Source organism: Callorhinchus milii, unplaced genomic scaffold, assembly GCF_018977255.1.
Source record: "Callorhinchus milii isolate IMCB2004 unplaced genomic scaffold, IMCB_Cmil_1.0 Scaffold6, whole genome shotgun sequence".
NCBI classification, from domain to species: domain Eukaryota; kingdom Metazoa; phylum Chordata; class Chondrichthyes; order Chimaeriformes; family Callorhinchidae; genus Callorhinchus; species Callorhinchus milii.
The window spans coordinates 18,749,643-18,771,428 of NW_024704747.1; the positions used below are offsets into that span (position 1 = coordinate 18,749,643).

Sequence of the window (21,786 nt, forward strand, 5' to 3'; positions counted from 1 at the left end):
CAAAAGACAACCACTGACTGCTGCCAATAGAGAATAACAATGTCAATGTTTAATTCTGTCAGACTAGACTTTCCCATTTTATACAGTTTTATTTTCAATTACTGTAGTGGGGGAAAGAGGTTCTTAATTAGTCTAGTTGAGGCTGGACTCTTCTTGTATATGCAGATAATTGTATAAAATGTATTTTTTTATTATTCCTCATTACTTGTTTTTCTACATTCCTCTCCAGCATTTAATGGATTTTGCTTTGTCCCTTCATTTCACAAGATCGGTTCGGATGAAGAAGGCGCTTCCTGGCAAACCGTTCCAGTTGTTAATTAAAGCTCATCTCCTCTCCCTGTGCTCCATTCCTTAGTGAGACTGTTGGAAAGTATTCCCAGTGCTGTGTTGAAGGTGCCCCTGTAATAATAATAATCCTTCCATTTGATATAGCACCACATCATGTTATTGAGACTCCTCAAAATGCTTCATAGGATATACTACCAAGTATATAAATATATAAAAGTGTGTATATATATATATACAATCGATGTAAGCCTATAGTGACTAACCAATGTTTGAGAGTAACAATGAAGTGCCAAGCTTCCCTTTAAACTCTACTCCGTACCACATGGCAGAGTACTGGAGCTTATTTTGTGGGCAACCATGGGTACATTCCTTTGCTCTGCCATTGTATGGTCTGTTGTGGCATCATATGAACCTTGGCTCTGACCTGGTTGCCCAATGCTTAATTGTAAAGCTCCTCTGATTTCTCCCAGTTTGTTTCTATCGTCTGTTGTATCAGTTGAAAATGCCACTGTGACTTATTGTTTCACTTAAGCAAAAACTCTGAGTTTCTTTTCATTGAAGTTTGTGCATACGCTACGCAACAACATGTTTTAGAAATGCTTCATCTTACAAATGCTTTGTGCTCCTTTAACAGGAGCAAATCGCAAACTGCAAGCGGGTGTTTATCAATTATAAAGTGCTTATCTGTGCTGAGAGTGAGTCATAAAACTGTATTTTGAATAAGAGGTTTAAATAAAGTTCCTGCATCACTAGAACAGTTTATAAACTCTGACAGTAGATAAAGCTTTGAATATGCTGGCTGTTATCTGTGTGTGTTGTATTGTTACCACTGGAGCTTAGCAGCGGTAAAGCTGCTGGCTTACAGCACCATAACTCCAACCCAGGCTGCTCCACACAGAGACTTGTTTATTAAAAGGCAAATCTCCCTGCCTATAGTAGGGGGAGTTTCATATAGCATGAGTGGGCACATCATACTGGTTAAGGTAATAATAATAGTAATGTTTGCATTTGATATAGCACATTATTACTCCGTTCAGACATCTCAAAGCGCTTCAAACAAAGAATATACTGCAATGTGATTTGACCGTATATTTTGTGAGCGAAACGTAGCAGCCAATTGCACACAGCAGTGTCCCACAAACAGTCATGGATTGGGTGACCAAATTAAAATTATTATTATTATTATTTTTCTTTTGGAGAGATTATTACCACCAGAAAGCGATCCACTAATCGACTAAAAACCGGGTTCCTACTCAGTAAACAGGGACGTGTGGTGTAAGGAAACTTGCCCGACATAGGGTATGGTTATATGTGAAGGAATGTGAAACCGACATGCTTCTCAGAACGCAACTCCACACACTGGCCGTCCAGCCAATCCCAGCTGATAGAAGGATGCTTAGTGGTAGCATTCTTTTGTGGGATTTCTTTGCTCAAGCATCAATTAATTCCCAAAGTATTCAAATCAATATTCATGGGTTCTTCTCAATGAAGCGGCATAATTCGATTTCAGCTTGAAATGAAGCATGACCTTTCGAATTAACAGCCCGTATCTCTGTGCTTTTTCTTTTGTGCCGGAGAATATTTTATACAGGACCAGTGAAAAGTATCTGTTCGGCACTTTGCCAGAAAAGTGCATGGGAACCCGTTTCAATTCAATCCAGGCATTCCCAGCTTTGATTCTAATGATGAGCTAAGTACCAAAACTCCAGCTAATTTTCAAGCAGGAATGTAATATGAACTACTACAGCTCCCACTGCAGTAGAAAAGAAAAAAAAGTTCAGGGGTCCTTTGGGTCTGAATTAGAAAAAAAATGCAAATATTTGGACTGAGCTCTGGTATTCATTTTATGTTTAGCAGAGCATTAGATGCATGCGGGGAAGAATTTACAAACTTAATGCCCAATTTCTGCTCAGATCAATAAAGCTCTGGTGATTTTGCCCTCCTCATTCTGGGCAGATTGGAACAAGAGGCTCAGTCACAATGCATAGAGGTGCATAGATTCTCCTCTTCTAATGACCTGCCACCTTCAAGACCCTCCTCTTCGACCGTGCTTTCAATCTCCCTGCTTTCCCCCCTGCCCTCAACCCTCCCCCACCCCGACCCCTAGCTCGGGTCCGTAATTCTGTCTGTCCAGCGCTCTGAGATGTCCTCCCAATGTGAAAGGCGCTATACAAATGTAATTTTGTTGTTGCTGAAATATCTAATCTTCATAAATACTCAGTAGACCACAGTGGGTTTTTTTCACATTGAATTGTTTCCTATGTTTCGTGCTGTGATTTCTATTTTGAATTAATGAGTGGATGGAGAGGAAAGATGCCCCTGTTCTTGGGCTGTGGTGTAATCCATTACCAGGCTCCTCTCGGGTTTGGGTCATTCAAACTGCAAAATGTTTTGCAGCCTGAATGTTAAGTAATGATATGAAAAAGGCTGAATATATTTATCGATTTTTTTTCTTGCAATCACAAAACCTAGCTGAAGTGAGACTGTAGCATCAAATGCTCTTGGCTTTATCTTGAGTATTTCCCAGTTAGAGAGAGAGAGTGCAAGACATCCTATTACTATTGCTTTGCTAATATCCTAAAATTTTTCATCATTCCGAAGACAGTAACCGTTTCTCTTTGCCTCTCCTACTCATTTCACGGACAAAATACACAGTCACCATACTTTACAGTAATAATATAATAATAATAATCCTTGCATTTGATATAGCGCTTTACACGTCTTTTCGACATCTCAAAGTGCTTCACAGAATATGCTGTAAAGTGAATTAACCGTATATTTTTTGTGGGCGAAACGCGGCAGCCAATTGCGCACAGCAGTGTCCCACAAACAATCGTGGATTGAAAATGACCAATTTATTATTGTTTTGTTTTTGGAGGGATTATTATTAGGCGTGTGGAGTAAGGAAACTTGCCCAAGGTTTCGTCCTGCCTGGAATTGAACCCAGGTGTCTCGCTTGCAAAGCGAGTGCTCTAACCACTGAGCTACAGGACTCCAGGCAGTAAAATCCTGTGAAGCGCTTTGAGATGGCTGCCCAATGTGAAAGGCGCTACATCAAGGGTTATCATTCTATTATTATTATCCAATTGCAATTGCCAATTCTTGATGACCTTTGCATGTTAATATATTATTGATTCCTATAAATGTTTACGGAGCTCTACAATGCCGGCTGCTGCCCAACCAAGCTGATTCTCTCTCTTAATAGACTATAGAACATGTGAATGTGCTGGCTTTCACTTGAGGATCTTGTTGCATGTGACCTATATTAGCATTTTTGAACCATTTTGTGAAATAGCAACCAGGAAAAATCTTAAACAAAAGTCAGTCAGATATGGACAACTGCCTGGTACCTACAAACCGAACTTGATTTTATAATCAAGGTTGTAAGTCATTTTTAACTACATTATGTCAGTCCTGTTGGTTTGGGAACATAAGACACTTTAACAGACACGTGGGATTATCTTTATGTTCAAACTTTACAAAGTAATATTTTTTGCATTTGGTACAGCGCCTTATTACTTCAAGCACTTCATAGGCATTACTGTAAAGTGTAGTGATTGTATTTTTGAGGGTGAATGTGGCAGCCAATTTGCACACAATCAGACCCCACAACCAATCGTGATGTGAATGACCAATTTTATTTGGGGAATTGTTGGCCAGGACACCGTGAGAAACTCCCTTCTCCTTTTGAGCAGTGCAATGGGATCTTTAATATCCACCCAAATAGTCAGACAGAATGGCGGGTTAATGTGTGCTCCAAAGGATAGCACCTCTGGCAATACAATCGTTTCTTAACACTGTATTAGAGGGTTAGTGTAATCTATGAACAAATGCCCCAATGTGGGTCTTAAACCCATACCCTTCTGACTCAGTGTTACAACTGAGCCAGGCTGACACCTACATGTCAGCTTTGTCTTTAGTGCCCAAAGCAAAATTAATCCTTGTATTGAGTTGAGGTTTGTCTCAGTCCACTCCCCACCTACCTTTAAAGATCATTATTCAAAATATACTTGAAAAGCTTGAGATACACTCAGCAGAATGTGTGGGTGGTGCTGTAAGTTTTGCCATTTTTGTTCATTTCTTCAGCCTCTTAAAATTAAACCCACATTTAGCTAGACTTCCCTCAAGCCTCCAGATGCTCTTGATTGCTTTTGGACGCCTCTCAAATTCATGCGGGCAGATGTGTGTGTTAACATATTTAAGTGATTAAAACCATGTCTTGCTCAGCCGCAAATATGCAGCAGCGAATGACATCACAAGCAGCCGGGTAGTGCTGAGCAAAATCTCTTGCACTTGTATGAACTTTCTGTACTCCGGAGCTGATATTACCAGTGTACTATTGTGAGGGTTTTGGTTGCAGTTAAAGAGACAAACCATCTTCTCTGGGGTGGGGCTGGGGGGGAGCAGCATCACTAAAACGTATAACACAATTACCCGTCCAAACTGATATTTCACCCAAAATAAAATGGGAAGAGTTAAGTGATAAAATTCTCATTTAATGAAAATTTCTGATGGATTTGCCGTCTGATTCAGTGTGTACTATTTTGAGGGTGAAATTGCCAGTGTTAATTAGGAGTTTAATTTGCTTGTTGTGTTAACAAACCATATGTTGTATGTGCAAAATTTGCAGGTTGGGTTAACTATTTGCTATCATATACAGGTTGATGTAATTATGAATTAATGTGAATCACTTGGGATCCTTTTCTTTGACTGTTAAATACTGTTTAAAAGCGTTAAAATACAAACCATTACACGGATAAATGTGACCCAGAGGAGCAAGCTACTCTGACCAGAGGACAGGTTGTCTTCCCCTTTTAGCTCTCTGGCATGAACCAACAACTCTTATATTCAAGTACTGTATTCCCAAACAGTTCACTACTGCTTTTGCCTCTTTCTTTATATGAAGCTCTACTTATGAGGCATTTTGTAAATTTGACAAAATCGTGCAGTTAAATGATGCAATCAGTTCTGCTAAAACCTAAACTATCAATTCAGTTTGAAAAGTTCAACAGGTACAATCATGACTGTATTTTCTGACCAAAAGTAAGACCTAAAACCTGACAAATAAATATCTGGTGAGGATTCCTATGTGACTCCCGTTACATTTTATTAAAGTCCTGGGTATTGCTTGTCTTTAACATACTTGACCCTCTGTGACAGAGTGCAAAGACAACTGGGCTCATGCAAAAGGCAGAACCAGATCCTTTTAAATGAAGCATGTGGAATGTTGATGCCTCATTACAAATCAGAATGAGGTAATTCACTCATGGTGAATTCATGTGTGTGTGAAAAGGAGGAACTCTGTACTTGGCAGTGCAGGTTTATAATAATAATAATCCTTGCATTTGATATAGCGCCTTATCATGTCATTGAGATGTCTCAAAGTGCTTCACTGGATATACTGTAAAGTGGAGTGACTTGTGTATTTTGTGGGTGAAATGCAGCAATCAATTGCGCACTGCAATGTTCCACAAACAACCATGAAGTGATTGACCAATTTTACATGGAGGATTTGTTGGCCAGGACACCGGGATAAAATCCCTACTCCCTTTGAATAGTGCTATGGGATCTTTAACATCCACCTGACCAGGCAATACATAATTCAACTCAGTTTAATATCTCATCAAAAGGACGGCACCTTCCCAATAAAAGCACACACCCCAGCACTGAAATGTCAGCTTAGGTTTTGAAGGAACTGTGGATTTTCTGTTGGTTTTGACAAAGTTATTATTTGGCTTTTGGAACAGGTGTTTGGTTAGTGTCCAAATAAAACCACTATTAACTTCAACCTGCTGATGGCGCTTTATTTGGCTCCACCCAAGGATCACACTTTGACACTCTCTCTTTTGTGCAATAAGCCATTTGGCCCACTATCAGGCAGCTCAATATCACTACCCTTTCCACTGCTCACAGAGACAATACTGAGAAGTGCAGAGCCATGCACCTGGTATGAAATTAATGTAATTGTTCTGGAAAAAACATTCGTTTTAATCTGCCACTCTTTTCCCTGATCTTCATAAATGCAAACACTCTTAAGAAACCATCTGTATGACAAAGTACATGAGGTCAATTTGAATAGTTTTGAAGAAGCAGCTTAATAATATGTGGCATATTGCACAGAATATGAACGGGTTATTGGAAAGCTTCTGTAGTTTCTCGTTTGCAGATGGATTATAATACTGAGTGCATGTGCCTGTCTCTGCATTAATTTGGGTATTCACCTGCCAGTTAAAGCTCTTGAATTTGGATCAGTATCATTCATGGATATGAATGCGGAACTTTATTATTTCCTGACACTATTATGCCGAATCCTCTTGGGTCATAAATTGCGTACTATTCTATTTGGTTAAATGGTTCTTTGTAGTCGTGCACTTTGAATCAATTGAACCTTGACAGAAAAAATATATTCTTAAGTCAGTGCCGTGATTGCTGTAATAACGCAGTGAAATGGAACTGGCTAACAGAGTACTAAATAAGAACTGTAATATATAATTCAACTGCAGCAGATCTTTTCCTGTGCAGTACACACTCTACATAATGCTTGTGCCATGCATTATGTAGACAAGCGGCTACTGTCATAACCCAATTGACCACCAGTGCTGTACAGTTAATCTGAAGGGGAAGCTGTTGTCTTAAGATATGGAACCCAAGACACAGTGTACGAGGAAATCAAATTGCTTCCACCGCACATGGATGTTTACAAAAAAAGTGAATTACATGGACTTTTATAAAAGAAATTAAAGTAATGGGAAAACAAGGAGAAGGAAAAGAGTTTTAAAATGTGTTCAACTTTTTTAAAAAATAGCTTTCATCAATGTTTTATACTTGTTAAATGCCATGTGTTTGTCTCAGTTATACAGAGTACCATAACAAAGTGGTTAGTGAGCTCGCCACGTGAGCGAGAGGACCCAGGTTCTATTCCCAGGAGTGTGAAACCATAGGCAAGTTTCCTTTCTCCACATGCCTCTGTTCACTTAGTAGTTAGTAGAAACCTGGATGTTAGTCGACTGATGGATTGCTTTCCGGGTTAATAATCCACATACACAAAAAATTAGTCATTCACACCAAGCCTGTTTGTGGGATATTGCTGTCTGCAATTGGCTGCCGTATTTCACCCACAAAATTACAATATATCCTGTGAGATGTGTTGAGAATTCTCAACGATGTTATAACCAAATGCAAGCATTATTATTATATGGCTTTACTGTACATTGGATCCAATGAGGCAGATTTTTTTTATTCTCAAGGTATCAAGCTAGAGACAAAAGGTACCATGTAAGTGAAGAACTGGAATATATACAGTGGTAAGTAACGGGCAAAGAAACAGCAAGCAAAGGGCAAGTGAGGACATTGGGAAATTAATTACAATGAATATCAGTGAATTGAAAATTTCAATCTCCGAGTAGATCCCTCAACATGAACATTAACGCGAGGGAGATTGGGAGGGAACGGGGACAGGATCTAATTTCTACCTTCTTTACAATCTCTAGCAGCATCTGTTATTCTAAAGGTATTTTATGTCTTTTAAAAAAAAACACCCAGAATCAAAATTCAAATCAAAGAGAATAATCATATTTCCTTTTCACGGTATGTTTTTGGTTTCTTTCATAGTCGAGTCATTTGGGCTTGGGAATTATCTTTTCTCTGCTCTTATAAGAGTATCTACCTTCCATTTACTGTGTGATAACCAAACAGATTACTACTGTATTTTCAAGTAAGTCCATTGAGAGATGTGAGAGATACGATTACAGTAGTTAATTTGAAAGTAGATACATAAGGGAAAAGAGATTAGAGGAGAATAGGAAAGGGAGACGGTATTAGGAGGGGATGGAGACTGATGTGGAGTATGAACACTGGCACAGACGAATTGGGCCTAATAACCTGTATTGGTGCTATACATTCTATGTAATTCTATGTAGTAAATTCAACCAATGGTCATTTTCAGAACCTTCATGTTCCTAACTGCACAATGCTGAGTTACAATGCCACCAATAAAGTTGATTACAGAAGAAGGCTTCTTCTGAATGATGTGCTTTGTAATTCTATTTATTGTGAATCTATTATTATCTATTCTATTTAAAACTACAGTGCTGAGGAATTTTCAGACTGGGTGAAAAATCACCATCACCAGTTCCTTATTTTCCATCACCTTCACAGTGCAACATAATATTTAGTGTGTTTGTAAATATTGGTTTGAATTTGACATTAAACATGTTTACTTGACCAACTGTTTAGCCTCTCGATGCCTCTTGTGAATGTTATTTTTCTCTTTACAGGTTTTCTTACTGCCCCCACAATTTAAAATCATGAATGAAACTTAAGTCGGAGTGGCTCAGTTGGTAGCACATTTGCCTCTGAGTCAAAAGGTTGTGGGTTCAAACGCCAAGTTGGGACCTGGAGCTCATGGTATAGGCTAGCACTCAAATGTAGTGCTGGGGAAGCACTGGATTGTCAAGGGTGCTGTTCTTTTGCAGTCAAGTGTAAACCAAGGTCCTGTCCGCCTTCACAAAAGCTCAACTACATAAGAATAATGCTGGACTTGTTTGATGAAAGACACATCCTCGTGATAGGATTGTGTTAGAATCACAGACATGACAACACCCAGTAGGCCATTCAGCCCATCGAGCTGTCAGCTCCTTCACTGGAGCTATTCACTCTAATTCTTATGTACGTGATTGCTCTAAACCCAGCAGCAATAGACCTGAACAGGGTAAGTTCCCTAAAGGAAACACTCAGATGACGAGTTTAGCCATTCAACATGAGTTAAACTGGTTACTTTCCCTCACTCTCCCGCAATCCCTCGACCTTGCTCCCCTTTGTCAAGTCCCGCCTGAAAACCTTCCTCTTCAACTGTGCATACGGCCACCTCCCACCTCTCCCGGCTCGGAGTCAGGCTCCGCACTGTTAAGCGCTCTGAGACACTACCCTGCGTGGAGATTGCTATAGAAGTCCAAATTGTTGTTGTGGTACTTTATTTTTCGGAGCCTAGGAAACATGCATGTTTTAATGTTACAGTGGAATCATTAGAGGAATCTGCTCTGCTCTGATTGTTTTTCCAATATTGATAAAGACAGTTTCAGTTTGAATGAGGAACAACGGAAAGTCACAGGAAAGGGAGAGGGAATGGATTTTCAATAGGTGTCAAGAAAGCTTTACAGAGTCTTGGTCTGTAAGAAAGCTGAAGCTAGTGAAGGGTAATTAGACATGCCCAGGGACCCATAATATTTATTCTGTTCAATAGAAGACTCATTTGTTACCAGACCAGCTTAACTGTAAACGACTGCTGCTCAGAGTTTCCTAAGAGATGCCAGATGGTTTAAATTTTTTAAAAGATTGTTTGATGTCATTAACTAATTCATAAAAAAAGCTTAACAAACCTGCTGGGACCAGCCATCAGCAATCGAGCTCGAAATTTGTTACAAAGTATGGTTGTAAATGACTCGCAAATTCAGGCTACCTTTGCGATAGATGGAATAGACATGCAGGAGAGCTTCTGTACCAGTTACAATCTGCCTTATTGAAGTAAATGTGAGCAATGGGGGAAATTCAGTCTCTCCAGGCCATTGAATGTGTTCCAACCCAAGTGGCTCCAACTCACTGAATGTGAAAGCGCAAAATATAAATACTATCGTGTTGGTGAAAATGTTAATATCATTTATCAATCCTGTACATTTATTAATAGGTTACAGGAGAGTCACAATAAAAAAATTGTGATAGATTAACTCATAGCTTTAAGAGTGCTGTCCCCTTTGAACATCCATTCAGAATTGCCTTTCTCTGTAGCTGCAGTCTGCCACTTCAATTTTCTGCTGCCGCAGAGCGCATGGTATTCCACTTAATCCTGTTTAAACTGAGTAAGTAGGACATCTAGAGAAACTTGGGATTATTAAATGTAACTGTTGTTTCTCTCGAACAGTATCATTTTAAAACATCTGCTATTTACTGGTAACAGTGGACTTGAGGATGTGCATGCATTGTGACTTTTATTGTAGCAGTCGTTGCTTTTATCAGTATTTTACACAGTCCGTGGCCCAGTCATGTACCTGTATCTCAGTATATTCAGATTTTGTGGGTGTTTTGCCCACAAAATATACAGTCAATTCACTTCACAATATAACCTGTGAAGCACTTTGAGTTGCCTCAGCAACGTATGTCAAAGGCAAGGAGTATTATTATTAACTGCCTTTAGTTTGTGTAGCTCTTTTGCTTAATTGCAACAATCTTCCCACAAGAAATCCTCTTAAAGGCGATCATGGAGGCTCATTAGTACTTTGCCTTATGCCACTAGTATACATTTCAATGTCTGTGCTCAGATCTTAACAGATCCAAGTTAAGAGTATGTGAGACGCACATGATATCTGTATAGCAAATGCTAAGAAATTTCGATATGTACAAAAGCAGAAGAACTTCCATTATTTTTCTCCTTTGGTCGGTGTTTGTAGTCTTGCTTTGTGTCACAATGTTGGTGGAGTACGAAATAATGATAATTTGCATTTATATAGCCCATTCACATAAAAGCAAATGCCTTCAAGTCCTTTGCAAAATTCAATGAAAGTAAATGTTGTTATACAGGCAAACGCGACAGCTAATCTGTGCCCGCAGCGTTCAATGAACAACAATGAGATGAATAGTCAATTATTTTTAATTTGTGGCTCAATTTGTGTTAGGTGGGAAATATAAATCAAGTTGTATTGGAGAAATGCTCCACATTTCTTTGAAATAGCATACTTTCACGTCAAAGTGCTTCACGGGATTTACTGTAGTGTGGTGACTGTATTTTGTATGCAAAAACCACAGCCAATTTACTCACAGCATTGTCCCATAAATAGATAAGAATATGGCTGAGCAAAAAGAAGAAACTAGAAGAGGAAAAATGAAGAGCGCTGAGCTTTTGCAAAGTCATGTACTGCAGGATGCACAAACCTTACGGCCCTTATCCCTCCTGGAAAATGTATAGCAATCCACTTGACGAATACATTTACATAATTATGACATTATTACAGTTCACCTTGTGCTCTATGCTTCAGTCCAATTATTCAAATTATGTAAATTTTTACAAACGCAGAGAACGGTTTGCTAATAACTCTTTCCTAGAACCACTGAATATTTGGGCACAAAACAAGGCAATTCAAACCACTTTCAGTGGACTCAAAATTCTACCTGGTTTTAATCCACAAGACCATTTTGTCTTGAAGTTTAAGAGGAAGCAGAATTGTGGAAAATTCTTAAATTCATTCTGAAATTCTAGAAACAATTTTTTGAAAAAATGCCTAAAATATGCTTCCAGATTAGGCTGGATATTCTGAAATGAGAAAACAATTGAGTAAATGTATAGGGTCTCCACAAAGTCCCGTTACACAAATGTTTTTTTTACACAGTGCATTGACGGACAACTGAAACGTGTGGAAGAATGACAATAATTGTATTTGGAACTACTTAATTGTATTCAGTACAAGTGTTTAAATGTATTTAGACGTCCGGAGGATCGGTGTCAGTGCTGTCATTTCCAGGGCAGATAATGATCTGTCACCATGTCCAGTATGACATTTTCCGTAATATGGATGGAGGGACATGGAAGGTACTGGTATCAATGTGATACTTGTGTCAAATAGCTCCAAATTGTAAACGGCTCTTAAGAGTGAAGAAAAATACATATTGTATAGTGTAAGTTGAAATAATGTACAGGATTCCTTTCTTTGGAGTCTAACTTTACATAATTTTAAGCTTTTATAAAGTAGAAATTCCTGCCTGTGTTTCAGTATTTCCTAAAATAAAAGAATAACACAGACTGAAACCATTGCAGAAAAATTGCCCATGATAGCACAAACGCTTACATTTTTTTGATTTTTTTTAATCTATTTTCCTTCCAGTGAGAAAATTGAAAATGCAGTCAGTGGAAATGCCACATTTGAGACGAGACTTGCAGAGTTTGAAATGTTATCTGCCAACCTAACATCTCGGTTAATGCCCTTTCAACTTTCTGACTGGGAAAATAGATTAAAAAAAGAGAACAAAACAAAATTGTCCTATTTGCAATCCATTAAGTATTTTTAAATAATCTCCCTCTTTCATATCTTCTCATTTTGAGGTTGAAGGGAAGGTTTTCCTATTAATATGGTTTCCTTTTCACAGATTGCCTTATTTCCGTTCTGCCATTCATTGCATTGTAACATTCTCAATTTATAGCATTCATTTGAACCCATGCTACAAAGCTCATGAAGGTACTCATTTGTAGTTGCTGAAAAACTATGTTTCTCACAGACATCATCCTCTCCACTGCAAGCTACATCAGACTCAGGGAACCATCCCAAAGCCACGCCTTCCCTCAAAGATAAGTAGAACATCTGTACATCTTACCATGTCACAGGACGTGGAGTCCTGTAGCTCAGTGGTTCGAGCACTCACTTTGCAAGTGAGAGACCTGAGTTCAATTCCAGGCAGGGCGAAACCTTGGGCAAGTTTCCTTACTCCACACAGAGCCTAATAATAATCCCTCCAAAACCAAAAACAATTATTAAATTGGCCATTTTCAATCTACGACTGTTTGTGGGACATTGCTGTACGCAATTGGCTGCCGCGTTCGCCCACAAATATACAGTCAATTCACTTTACAGTGTGTTCTGTGAAGCGCTTTGGGACGTCCTCCCGACGTGAAAAGCGCTATATCAAATGCAAGGATTATTATTATTCCATGAGGCCTCAGTGTGTGAGGCTGGCTGCACACTGACAACTTGTGGGCTTTTTTTTCCCAAGACCTTGAAGTCACCTGATGCTGGATTGAGAGGAATCAGACAGTAATTAGAGTGAGGAGACCTTAATTCCATCAACCTGAAGTCATATATTCCCAGCCAGGTCCCAGAGGCACAAGAAAAGTACACTAGTACAATGCTTCAGCCGACCAGTTCCCATGAAGCCTATTACTGCTTTAAAAACATAGAATGAGAGTTTGGTTTGATTTCAAATTATGTTTGGATGGTACGCTCTGGATTGAGGAATTTGAAGGCAAGGACTTTCCATGAAAAATTTGGCATGAAAGGCTGCCCAGTAATGCTTCTAAAGTGAAAGGAGAGCACATTTCCTGTTTTGACAGACAGATGGGTGGAATTAATTCTTGTTCACTCTGAATCTTTTCAGTTCACCCTGAATAACCTATTTTCCTTCCGTGCACATAAACTTCACACTACAATGCAACGGTAAAGAATGCTCATGTGTTACAGCAAGATACATAGTCTAACAATGTAAAGCAATAGATGTTGTGATAATAATAATAATCCTTGCATTTGATATCGCGCTTTTCAGGTCGGGAGGACGTCCCAAAGCGCTTCACAGAACACACTGTAAAGTGAATTGACTCTATATTTGTGGGCGAACGCGGCAGCCAATTGCGCACAGCAATGTCCCACAAACAGTCGTAGATTGAAAATGACCAATTTATTATTGTTTTTGGTTTTGGAGGGATTATTATTAGGCGTGTGGAGTAAGGAAACTTGCCCAAGGTTTTGCCCTGCCTGGAATTGAACTCAGGTCTCTCACTTGCAAAGCGAGTGCTCTAACCACTGAGCTACAGGACTCCACCTGTGATGCAGGAAAATAGTGGCAGGTCCCATCTTTTGACTTTGACTTTTGACTTTGGATCTTTCTGTTTTAACCTATATTCCCCTCTATTCTTTGCATAGATTGACCAGCCACAATGGCTTCCTAGGTATCGCCCCTGGTTCCCTGAACCAGGTGTGTTAGCCTGGCTCAGGTAGTAGTACTCTCACCTTTGAGTCAGAAGGGTAGTACTCTCACCTTTGAGTTATGGGTTTAAGATGCATGTCGGGAATTTCAACTCATAGTCTAGGCTGATACTCCAGTGCAGAGCTGGCATTATGTTGCATTGTTGAAGGTGCTTCAAGTAAGATGTTAAACCAAGGTCCTGTCTGCCTGCTCAGGTGGATGTTAAAGAACTCACAGCAGTACACTATTTGAAACGAGAAGAGTTTCTCCCAGTGTCTTGGACAATAATCTTCCAGATAAAATTGGTCATTTACTTCATAGCTGTTTGTGAGACATTACACTATGTGAAAATTGGCTACCATGTTCAGCTACAAAATACAGTTATTACATTTTATAGTATATCTTGTGTAGTGCTTTCAGCCATCCTCCCAACATGAAAGGTGTGATATCAAATGTAAGGATTAATAGTAAAAGAACTGTCACTCACTGGCAATGTTTGGCAAGGTTGCTCCATCCACACAGGTGGAGGAAGGGAAGAGAAGTGGTCATTTATTTTCCATCTATCCTTTAGTTTGCTTTTAAAATAATTTTCTTTGAAATAGAAAGTGCTGGCGTTCTCATTTGGGGGAATGTTCTGAAAGCATTTGCGGTCATACAGTGTGGACGTGCTGAATTAATGCACACATAATTAAGTAACCAGGTGGCTGAAATAGCTCTCAACAATATCTCAGTTTGTAAAGTTATTGTCTAGAAACTCAGAAATTCTGTTTGGAGCTCCAAGCAGCCAGGTGAAGCGCTTTGACTTGAAAGCATGAGAGCAAATTGGTCAGGTGAAAATGCTTCAGGCAGTAGAGTGTCAGCTCTGTATTGTGCCCACTTAGAATTTATTCTGAATTGTTAGAAGGTAGGATCAGTCAGTTTTGCACATTTTTCCCCTTTACAGCATAATCTATTTTAAGCCATTGATAATCCTGAGGGTAATATTCATGAGCAGCTAACTAATGCAAATATATTTGGGATATCACACACGGAGAAATGATTGCATTAGGCAGTAACACAGTGCACTGGAGTAGGAAATAAGTTTGGACTGGGTTAAGGTCCTTGAAAGACCTTAAAAAACACTTGTTATAAGCATCTCATTGAAGTCAATGACTGTGAAGTTACTGGAAAATTTCCAGCAGAAATAGGGCTCTTAGCTGAAATGACTCCTGTTAAGAGTTGACTAATTGATGTGAAAGCAATGAAAGCGTTTTAGTCCGCTTACACCAGTTCCTTTTAAGTGATGTACCGAGAGACAGCACAGTATATTCAGAAAAGGCAAAGTAAACATTGCCTGATAGTCATGGTAAATGATAACTAAATGCTGAATCACTGGTAACAGCTTATTATAATAATAATTCTTGCATTTGATATAGCGCCTTATCACGTAGCAAAAGTGTACGTTTGGGTAATGAAGAAATGAAAAATGATTAGAAATTAACCATGAGTGTGTGAAATAGTTTGACATCTCTTCCAAGTAGATTCTCATGCAAGGAACAAGAAGGAAGTCCAGAAATGGGATTGGGTGCAGTGGGATTCAGGATTGATTGTTATAAGCAAGGATAGCTGGAGGAAATGCAACTTTGGCCAAGCTAAACATTTTGAATGTTGACCTTTCTTATATTAATTGCAGATTTGACTGGGATTACCACAGGAGAACAATGGCTCAGACCAATACTCAGCAAAGGTTCAAGGAGAAGGTATGAATCTAAGGCAAAAGCTCATCTTTATTATTGTTTGTGGCCCCCAAAAGTATGAAAGCTGTATGGAAGCTTTATGTCTTATGCAATGCACAAATTTGCAATTCTATACAGAATGCTAAATTGACAAGAGGGTTGAAAATTCGATATTTGCAAACAAGAAATTGCTATAATTACAGTGCACTCTGATTTGCAGATTAAACTTTGGGACTCGCTCCAAAATTTGATTAAATTACTGAGGAAAAATTCTGATTGTGTTTATTTCTCAATCAAGAAATAGCCCAGAAGTAGATAGCCCAATGTGATCTGAAACTCTAATTTTCAAATATCATATTTTGATCCCCAATTGTTCTATTTTTTTCCTAAACATAATAAAGATTCTCTTGTGATTGTGCAAGATGTCTGCAGTGTGACGCTGTGTTTCTGAGTTCTGGAGCACAATTATAGTGGGTGACATAAGTTAGATCTGAGTTTGCCCTGGATTGGGAGGTGCTGAGCCAAGTCCAAGCATTTATCTGCAGAAGGGAAGGAAATGAATCTTGGACAGTCAGCCACTACTCATCTCCAGTTAGACACCTTCTGGAGAGAGGTCAACATTGCCATTGGCAGCAATTTGGATGTAGGTTTAAGACTAAAATGAAAGATGAAAAGAGGGTGCATGGCCTTGTGAGGAGGGACATATTTTCAAATGAAATGAGTATTGACTGTTTAGGTGGGTCAGGGTCCATCTCATGACCTTCAGCTTTGACCATTTCTTTGGTCATCTTTTTCCCTTCCCACTTTGACCTCCACCCCTCCCAAATCAAAAACCCAGCTTGTGTGCAAACCTTGGACTGTCCAGCACCTTGGAAATGTATATAATATATGCAATTTGGTGTTATTGTTATGATTGTTGTTCTTAAAGAGTCTGTTTCCTTTTGCAGATCAGTGCCATTCGAACAGTGGTGCCAAACAGAAGTAACAATGAAATAGTTCTAGTGTTGCAACACTTTGAAAACAACGTGGACAAAGCAGTTCAGGCCTTCGTGGATGGTAAGGAGATATAATTCTAGTTGGCCTTACACGTTTGTGCTTTTGCATAAAGGAATAATGCAGGCTGTTTTCTTTAGTGTCAGTGAGCCTTGCAACTGGTGTAAAAGCATTCTGCCAAGACTCCCACGTATTCAGTTCAGTATTTCCTTATTTTAAAGATGACTTTAAGATATGGCACAAATGTCACACCTGCCACCTTGCATCTGCTGACATCGAAAATCAGCAAATAATCTACAATGAAGTAAGAGCCCAGAGGCTTTTGAGGCGAGACATTAACATAATCCTCGCTCAGAGAGGAGTCCTCCATGTCCCCTGGATATTGGTGGGATCCTCGGTTGGCCTCAGAGACATCCCTCCCTGCCCTAACCCCCCACCCCTCCCCCGGTCGTCCTATCCTCTACAGCAATGCTCTGTGGGGCAGTTACGTTATGTTAGGAATTGCTCCTGTTCATTAGTGCATTTTCTGTTCTTGTTCAGGAAGTGCAGTCGTGGTTTTGAGAGAGTGGAACATACCAGGCAAAAAGAAGGTAAGTCTTAAAGCTCACCTCCTTGGATACGTTCTGAGCCAACTGACTGGTTGGCTGCATGAATAATCCGACACTTCCTCTGCCCAGCACAACAAGAAGAGGAAAAGCAAACCCAAACCGGATAGCGAGTCAGGGAAGGACGAGCGGGGACATGGTGACCGACCAGAAACTGCAGTCGAACTCCCCAGGCCCAAAGGTGGGCTGAATGGTTATCATGGCAATGGGTCGGCTAACGACGGCTCCTCGGTGGAATCCCTCAACGAGACACTGGAGACTGTTTCCAACCCGGAGAAGGAAACCCTGGAGCTAGCGTTGCACCGGCTACAAATAACACAGAGAAATAACACAGGTTAGTTGCTCCCTCCCAGGGTACGGTTTCTTTCCACACTGCTAGTTCTTTTAAAAAAAAGAACAAATTTTGTAGCACGTTTCACATCAAGAAGTTCCCCCAAGACGCTGGACATTTAAGGATTTGGACCCGAACTGGGGGGTTGGGATCAGGAGGGATGGAAGGTGAGGCTAAGGTGGTGGGGGTGTGGTACAAGAAACCCAACAATACTAGCTCATTTGAAAAATAATGACATGGAGCTTCACTTCAAAACAAAACGAGCTTCAGAACTGCATTGTGAAGAAACGGTACTTTGTTGGTTGTGTTTTCTCCCTTCTCCTGCCCCAAAGACACAGGCACAGGCAGGGGTAATGCTTCAAGGGTGTCTACTGACCTCCAAGATTTTGTCCAAATACCTTGATGGTTCAATGAGAGTTCTAGGTTATCTGGCCTTGGAGGTGCAGTGGGGAGGGCATCATCTCTGAGCCCAGTCCTATTTCATCTGATGTATCTTTTGGAGAGAGGCTATTTTTCAATAATCAGGTAGGTAGGGTTGTAGGGAGTCTCAAAACACATTTACTGTGCTGGATGGACACCTGAGATAGGGGTGGGAGCCGAGAGGGAGGGGAACGATGACTGAAAGTGCGGTCAAAGAGGTACGTTTTAAGACATGCCTTGAAAGTGCGGAGGGAACAAATCAGAAGGACTCCAGGATGGAGTTCCAGAGACGAGGGCAGAATGTCTGCAAGCCCATCCATTGATGAGAATAGGGTGGGAAACACGAAGCAGGCTGGTGCTCGCACCTGATAACAATAGCTTGTTAAGCACTTCGAGATGTTCCATTGTGGTAACGAGCTATAAAAATGCAAATTCTTTTTGATCTTTAAAAAAATACGAAATTGAGATTCCGCAAATAAGAATTAATAGCTATTGATTCTGGCTCTTTTTAGGAAACCGGCATTAAAATTGTTAACTTTTCAATGTTCATGCAGTCGGCCTCAGTCCTGAAGGTGAGAAGCCGCCCTCAGGACCAGTGATTCAGTCATTGATCGAAGCTCCGAAACCTCAGCCAGTCACTCCAGCTAACAAGCCAAAGGCAAGAGCACCATTTGGGTTCCATGCATCCACCACGTTCTCTCCAGCCACACCAGGAGACTCGACGTCAAACAAGAAGCGAGGTAACAGAATCACTTCTTGTCAAAAAGGAATGAATTTATTCTAATACAGGTATAAACCCGAGTTTGAGGGGGTCATCCCACTCAGCTCCTCTTAACCCTGCAAGCCAAAGCCCTAGCTGGACAAGAGGCCAGACAGACATCTGTTACACACAGCTTGCCAGACAGTGCTATCAATAGCAAGCTATGTGGTTTTAGCTGGTTAGACTCCAGCAATTACCCCATCGCACACTCTGGGGTCCCCAAGCCTTGGCTTTTGCCAACCTGCGCCTAATACTTTCCGGAATTAGGTAAGCAGGATGTGTACTTCCAGGGAGAGAGTGCAAATTCCATTCCAACAATCTATCAGTGGAATTTCCATGGATGGGTGAGAAGCTTGGAATTCTCAGTTTGGTTTGGATACATGGTGATGGGTTTCCGCATGTGACACCCGGCTGACCAAAAAAAAAAAGTTCAATAGTCAATAATCCATTGCCCCCTTCCCATTAATGTTCTCTCAAATCATTTGTTAACGCTTCCAACAGGGGCAGTATTATTGTAAAAGTTCATGATCGCCCCAGCTATGACCAAGGCAGTGAATGTATGGAACCTGGTTTGAGGTTGGTCACCAGGAATGTTTTCCTTGTGGTTTCTAAATAATATGGGATCATTCACCTCTGCCAGAATAGGCTGACCTTTCATCCCGAGGTCCCGTCTACCTGTTCTGGTGGCCGTTAATGATCCTATGTCGCTATTCGAAAAGAGGAGTTTCTCCCAGTGTCCTGGCTAATAATCCCCCAAATAAAATTGGTCACTCACTCCATAACTGTTTGTAGGGCATTGCATGGCTGCCGTGTTTCCCCCACAAAATACACAGTCAAACCACTTTACGGTATATCCTGTAAAGCACTTTGAGATGTCTCAAAGGCATGATAAGGAGCTATATCAAATGCAAGGATTATTATTATTATACCAAAAAAGCTGAGCGCAGCTGCATTTTAGAATGCAGTGCCAAGAGTTTTGAGAGTACGGTCATGGGAGGAATGAAATGCTGAGGGAAACGAGGCAAATAAATCCCAGGGGATTAACTGCTAACTTTCTGTCTCCATGTGCGGCCCAGACTCTGTCGCCCTGAGTATTTATGGTAGTTTCTTCAGTGGTCCGTTTCTTAAAGGGGCCATTGGTGTCAAGAATTCTGTATTTGCAAGGCAGAAACTCCAGTACATGAATGAAGAGTTTGTCAGAAGTGATGACACTCTTCCCTTCACAAGGTGGGTTTTCCAAAATTTATATCAGTCCCACTCATTAATATCACTCTGGATTGCAAAAAGTGAATCTTTCATTCCACAGCACTGACATCCTTCAAATGCACCAAGAAATTGGAACAGCGTAGAGCCAAGAATAATCAACAGCTGGAATGGGTTATCAAAAAGAGTAGTTCAAGCCAGGGTTTTGGATTTAACAAACTGCTTGCTGCTGCAATAGGAAGGTGGCAAGGCTGATATTCTGGCGAAATGGTTTTCTTTGCCCGAATCTTGCTGGGAAGCGAGTTTGGTTTCTTTGTCGTTAAAAAGAGCAGTTTCATGAGGCTCCGTTTGCAAAAGTCTTCACTCTGACAGTTGTTCTCACAAGATCACAGGATCACAAGATGGGTTCGGCTAAAGAAGGCCCTTCGGCCCATTGGATCTCATCCCTGCAACAAACCACCCCCAAACCCCCCTATCTTTCCATCAGAGCATCAAGCTGCTTTTTAAATTAGTCCAGTGTTGTGGGTTCAATCACTGTTCGATTTGTTAATTACTCTCTGTGTAATGAAAGATTTCCTTGTGTCTGTCCTGAAATTTCCCTTTCAAGTCTCAACTCTATTTGGACCTTGCCAATAAACCTCAGCAAATAAGAGAGGCTGCAAAAATGCTGGTGTAGCAAACAGAAATATTACACATAACATGGAGAAATGAGTGTTACTCCCTCCTCTCACTTTGGAGTGCGTTTTGAGATTAACAGACTTAGTAGGGGTGGGGGCCAGAGTAAAAGCTTTACTATTCATATAGCCTGTGTGTAATGAGAAGCCATTCCACTCTCCAGCTTCCACAACCCTCAATCAGAAAATTCACCAAGAACTTTTAAAAGGCAACTTATAAATACAGTGTGGGAGGGAGTAAAACTGGCAAACTCCTGAGAGATCTCAGTAAGCTGTGCAGCACTAATCTCCCCATGTCTCACAACAGGTCCTTACATTGAAAAGTCGATGAAAGACCTGCAGAGATGTACAGTCTCGCTGGCCAGGTATCAGCTCCTGATCAAAGAGGAAATGGATGCTTCGGTGAAGAAGATTAAGGTTACCTTTGGTGAGCTCCAGACCTGGTAAGTGCTTTATGGTCTGAGATGTAAACAAGGAAAAGCCATGCCTGGTTTATTTAAAAGCCTTGTAATTTAGAGATTGCTGGTCTCTGTTCTCATAAAGGTGGTTAATATACTTCAACTATCTACAGCGTAATATTATTAAACTGGATTTAATATTAATGATCTTAAATTGGTCCGTAATTAACATCAAGTTACTTTTATTTTAAAATTCAATGAATACTTTAATCATAGTTATTTTCGATTAGTTAATTCCATCACAAGAATTCATGCCACTAAGGAAATCCTCAAACAGTTTTTCTTCAATTTATTGGAATAATTAATCATTTAAGTTTAATCTAATTTTGTTGATTTTTCCCACTGGGCGAGAATGATAAGTGGTTGAGATTTCGCTTTCAGCAGTGCGAACAATATTAATAATTATCCGTATATTTGATTTAACACCTTAGCTCATTGTTGAAATGTGTTCCAAATACTTCACAGGATTTTACTGTAATATTTGGCAAACACAGTAGCCAATTTGCAAACCGCAATCTCCCACAAACAGCCATGAAGTGAATGGCCAGTTTTATCGGGATTATTAGCTCGCACAATGGGAGAAACTCCTGGTGATTGGTAAATCCAATTATTATAGGGCG

At 40.1% G+C, this 21,786-nt stretch overlaps 1 protein-coding gene across 1 annotated transcript in view; it reads left to right on the forward strand.

Moving 5' to 3' along the window:
* The window catches only part of LOC103182948 (spermatogenesis-associated serine-rich protein 2), a 45,204-nt gene that overhangs the window by 9,007 nt on the left and 14,411 nt on the right, over positions 1-21,786 (forward strand). Inside the window, exons 2-8 of the mRNA XM_042336229.1 lie at positions 15,680-15,746; positions 16,670-16,778; positions 17,256-17,305; positions 17,393-17,654; positions 18,626-18,811; positions 19,908-20,033; positions 21,016-21,151. Of these exons, the coding sequence (XP_042192163.1) occupies positions 15,708-15,746; positions 16,670-16,778; positions 17,256-17,305; positions 17,393-17,654; positions 18,626-18,811; positions 19,908-20,033; positions 21,016-21,151 (908 nt within the window). The 5' untranslated portion in view covers positions 15,680-15,707. The remainder of the gene's footprint in view (positions 1-15,679; positions 15,747-16,669; positions 16,779-17,255; positions 17,306-17,392; positions 17,655-18,625; positions 18,812-19,907; positions 20,034-21,015; positions 21,152-21,786) is intronic.